The following is a 4939-nucleotide window of genomic DNA, read 5'->3' as shown; positions in this document are numbered from 1 at the left end:
TCCACAGCCTCACCTTCCCACTGTGTGGGTGCAGACGAACAGGGCCAACTTTGTCTTTTCCAGGAGCCCGGGTGTGGCTCCGAGAGCTCACTCCAAAGCCAGGGCAGGCTCTCCTCGGCCTGCAGACGGCCCGTGGTGTCAGCCGGTGGCCAAAGCAAAGTCGTCTCAGTCACTGTGGCTTCTGTGTGACTCTAGGTGCTACTGCTTCGAGTGCGTGGACATCCTGGTGGGGCCCGGGACCTCGGGGAAAGTTCAGGCCATGAGTAACTGGGTGTGCTTCCTGTGCCTGCCTTCCCCCCGCAACGGGCTGCTGCAGCGCAGGAGGAAGTGGCGGGAGCGGCTGAAGGCCTTCTATGACCAGGATCCGGTAAGGAGCCGCTCACCGGACAGGACGGACCGGTGCCAGGGGCCCCAGCGTTGCTGGCTTCCTCTGGCCACTAGTTGCAGAATGCCCACCTGCTCTGGTACAAGGTGACACGAAAGGCGTTTAAGCAAATGTGCTTTCTCTGACAGCAGGTTCCACGAGAGATGGTCTGCTTTCCAATTACTTTAGCAGGCGGTGGGGCTTGTGCCGAGCCTGGGAATCGGGTGTTTGTAGCAGGCAGGAGAGGAGCACAAATGCCTGGGCAGCTGGCTAGACCGGGGCTGAAGGTCACAGCCAGGAGCCAGGATCTAGGCAGCAGAGGGGTCATCACAGTGGGATGAACTGTGACCCCAAAAAACACATCCAAGTGCTGACCCTGGTGCCTGTGAAGGTGACTTGTTTTGCAAATAGGGTCCTTGCAAATGCAATTGAGTTAAGGATCTCTGTCTCCTGTTAGGGTGGGTCTGGAATGCAGTGACGTGTCATAGAGAGAAAGGAGAGGAGACTGGGCGGCCGTGTGGCTCTGGGGAGAGAGGTTGGAGTGTGGTCTACACTCCCAGGCCCCAGGGACTGCCAGCCCCTCAAGACGCTGGGGAGAGGCCTGGGTCAGAGCCCCCCTCAGACTCCGAGCGGGAACCAGTGCTGCTGACATGTTGATTAAAGACTTCGGCCTCCTGAGTAAATTCGTGGCCACACAGTTTATTCCCATTTGTTGTGGTTGTGCTGGAAAACTAAGACAGGAGGGCGAGGGAGGGTGCTTGGCGATGCAGCAGTGGACAGTAGGGGCCCACAGCCAGAACCGGTTCTGGGGACTTGCACACAGAATTGCCGGGCCCACCCATAGGGGGCACAGGCGGGCGTGCCGTCCCACCCTCTCCCTGACACGGGCTGGGGGCATGTGCGCATTTACCACAACCTTTGCAGGTGTCTTTGTGGTGCTTTTTGGAGAACAGGCACTTGTACTCCTCATAGAACCTCCTTAGGGCCATCTAGTGGCAGAAACCGTCCATCTCAGCGTCAGACGACCCAGGCTTGCAAGTTGCAGGAGGACTTTCCACTTTGCAAGAACATGAAGTTGACATTTGGAAACGTCCTTACGCCAGCCCAGTGCCAGGTGCAGGGGGCAGCAGCTCTGCGCCTGCAGTGCAGCCGGGGACCAGGACACGCGTCCCACAGCGTCCGTCAGTCACAGCTGCCCCTGTGCCCAATGGCCCACCTAGTGGCAGAAACTGTCCACCTCAGTGTGGGACGACCAGGCTTGCAAGTTGCAGGAGGACTTTCACTTTGCAAGAAAATGCCCACACTCCTCGGGGCGTGGGCACACCTGCCCTGCCCAGACTCCCCTGCCCATTCACTCGCCGCCTGTGTGGGTGCTGTCCTGTCTGCATGCGCCCAGGCAGGCCCTTCCTCGTGTGGCTCGGGTTCCCCTGCCAGCCTCCCACACAGGCAGACCCCCCGCTCAGGCCTGGTCTCGACAGTGGGTGGCTTGATTCCTTGCTTGCAGGAGGCCAGGTTCCCCCCACGTGCACCTCCTGGGGACAGGGATCGCTGGGGGGGCTTGTTTGCCAAATGGATCAACAGTCTCCCCGGGCGTCCTGGGAGGGAAGGGAAGGGCAGGCATCATCCTTTGTCTCTGGTGTGGCTTCTGGCTTCTTCGTGGCTGAGCACAGGGCACAGGTCTAGGTCCTCGGCCTGGGAGGGCCTCCCGCTAGTGACGTTCAGGGTGCTCAGTGGCTTGGGGCTGCACCCTGAGCCCACACAGGGAAGGAGAGGAATGGGGTGGAATAAGTTGCGTGTATTCAGAAGCCCCCGATGTGAGGCTCACCCCAAGAAATGCACAGGAAGTGTCCCCTGCAGAACTGTCTTCCTCACACTCAGGAAGGCCACACCTTATTTCCATTCTAGCGATGGTCTGGGGAGGGTTCAGGGCAGGAGGCGTGGCCTGGGGGTGCGCAGTGAGGTCAGGGCGGGCCAGCGCCTGGGCAAGGGTGCCCCAGGTGTGCCTCTGCTCAGGGGACCGCTCTGCTGGCCAGAAAGGAGCCTCCCTGTGATTCACGGGCTCTGTAACCACGTTGGCCCAGAGCATCGTCTTTTCTTCTTTTCTTTTTTTAATAAATAGGAGAGTCCCCTTGAGATGTATAAAACAGTCCCTGTGTGGAAGAGAGAGCCGGTCCGCGTGCTGTCCCTTTTTGGGGACATCAGGAAAGGTGAGTGTGGTGATGCACCTGCCTGTCCTAGGGGTGTGTGTGGGGGGGTGGGTGGTGAGGGGGTTGTTAGAGTTTCCCAGTGTCCCACTTGCTGAGCACCTGGGGCAACTCCAGGGCTGAGGCTCCCTTTGGGGGGTGGGGAGAGGGTGCAGGAGCCCTGGTGCTCACTCCCTCAGAAGTCGTGCCTTGGAAAGGAAATGCAGACGTTGGCTCTCTGCCCACGGCCACCACACACAAAGTCCACTTCAGAGACCAGCACACCCCTGGCCGCCTTGCAGGGCCGCCCGCCCCTCCCGGGGCTCCCAGCACCCTCACTCGCAGTGAGCCGGCCGGCCCAGCACTGCTGCACTCCAGCCTTGCCTGGGTGTGTTGCCTCTCTGGACCCCCAGCTGACCACCCCCTGCTGGTGCCGTTGGATATCACAGATTCTTCTGGGCTCTGCAGCCACAAGAGTGAATGCATGGACATACATCCTAGTCCCAGATCAAATGGCATGGGAACCCGCCCCACTTCTGGCCTGTGCCCCCCGCCCCGAGCAGTGGTCACTGAGCCTCAAGCACCGAGTCACGGGCCAGGGGCTGAGACTCAAAGAGCACAACTTACAGCTGAAGGCACCCGGGAGCCAGGCCATGCCCCCTGCCTTCATCTCCCACCAGGGACGCATCCCCAAGCCCATTTTTAAGGTCCTTTCCGGGCTCTTCCTGTCCCCCGGCCACAGACTCTCCAGGGCCGGGCCGGGGCTCCAGCAGCCCACCCACCGCGTCACACAGCCTGGCCGGGTGCCATCTGGATTTCCTAACATTGCACAATCCGCCTGACTTTCAGGAGTTTGCTTGCTTCGCTTACAATGCAACATACCTTCATCCTTAGTCCCTCCTTCGTCCCCATCGTGTCACTAGAAAGATAAAGCTTTTCGGGTCATTTGTGGGCCTTTTGGTTCCGGTTGGGCTCAGAGTCAACATGTTCTGTGCCCTTATTTTCCCCACCCAGAGCTGACGAGTTTGGGCTTTTTGGAAAGTGTTTCTGGCTCAGGAAGACTGAAATATCTGGACGATGTTACCGACGTGGTGAGGAGGAATGTAAGTACAGCGTGTCCGTCCGAGCGCCAAGATGGAAGCGGGTGTGCACGCGATCCCAGGTGGGGTGTGGGCAGGGGGATGCGGACACCAGCTCTGGCCCCAGCCTGGCCGACGTGAGGGTCTCACAGGAATTGGCACTCGTCCTCACAGTTGCGGGCGGTTCGCCCTGCAGTGGGAGAGATGAGAGGGGCATTTTCCTGGCCCCCACACTGGCCACAGCCCAGAGCAGAGCGATTGGCCAAGCCTCCTGTTCAACTTGCTGAAATCCATGGGGCCAGTCCCGCCACTGGGGATGGTGCTGCCCAGAGAGGGGGCGAATCCCCACCTCCCTCTAATATGAACCCGGGCCGATTGAAAACATCCCCCAGACAGACATTTCCACCATGAAATGTCTTGGCTCCTTGAAGGCCATCTCCTATGCCCTGGACTGTGGCCTCGGACGAAGTGCCTAACAGCATCCAGCGTGGCTGGAGCCCTTCACAGCCACTGAGTCCGGGGTCAGTGCACTGACGTTCCCAGGAGCGACCTGCAGGGTGACGCCTGCCACGGGCAGTCACTCGGGCTCCCAGTGACCGGGGAGGGCCAGCCCCTCCTCCAGCGATGACAGGCAGCCCCGAAGTCCCGAGGCCGATGGTGACTGACAAGGTCACTGGTGGGTCTGACCCGGCGGCTTCATTGCCCGCCTGTGGGTGCCACCGCTGGGCACACGGGAGCCTGCTGCTGGGACAGGCTGCCCACACTGCACGCGTCCCCCGGTGTCCCGTGTCCTGCAGGTGGAAGAGTGGGGCCCGTTCGACCTCGTGTACGGCTGCACACCTCCCCTCCGCCAGGCCTGTGACCACCCTCCGGGTAAGAGCACCCTTTGCCCCAATACCTGGGCCCTCATCCCAAACTCCCCGCCCCATGGCCCACCAACCCCCCTCTGGGAGGGCGGAAATTACAAATTGACAGCATTTTATAAAAACAGCTTCATTGAGGGATCACTGATTGATATCCATGAAATGTCCACGTTCAGCAAGTACCTTGTGATGTGCTCTGACATGGGTCCCCTGTGAGGCCATCGCCTCATCCCAGGCCCCTGTGCCCTCTGACCCTGTCCTGCCCCTTCCACCTGCAAGCCCTGCCTCGTTTTAACCACCTCTGCGCCTTAAAGCCGGGCACTGGGTGAGGCTGGGTCAGCACACTGGGTGACAGCCGGCCCTAAGGGGACAGAACTATCATGGGCAGTAGTAGGCGCCGGGGGCCCAGACCGGCCACGCGGAACGGGTCCTTCCGCAGTCCCCACCCCG

At 60.6% G+C, this 4939-nt stretch overlaps 1 protein-coding gene across 1 annotated transcript in view; it reads left to right on the top strand.

The window, feature by feature from the left end:
• Positions 1-4939, top strand: part of DNMT3L (DNA (cytosine-5-)-methyltransferase 3-like) — a 16254-nt gene that overhangs the window by 2682 nt on the left and 8633 nt on the right. The window contains 4 exon segments of the mRNA XM_005880429.2: positions 196-367; positions 2484-2571; positions 3562-3650; positions 4424-4499. Coding sequence (XP_005880491.1) covers positions 196-367; positions 2484-2571; positions 3562-3650; positions 4424-4499 — 425 coding nt within the window.

Source organism: Myotis brandtii, unplaced genomic scaffold (assembly GCF_000412655.1).
Source record: "Myotis brandtii unplaced genomic scaffold, ASM41265v1 scaffold638, whole genome shotgun sequence".
NCBI classification, from domain to species: domain Eukaryota; kingdom Metazoa; phylum Chordata; class Mammalia; order Chiroptera; family Vespertilionidae; genus Myotis; species Myotis brandtii.
Note: the sequence above shows the minus strand (reverse complement) of the source record. Positions and strands in the feature narration are given on the sequence as shown.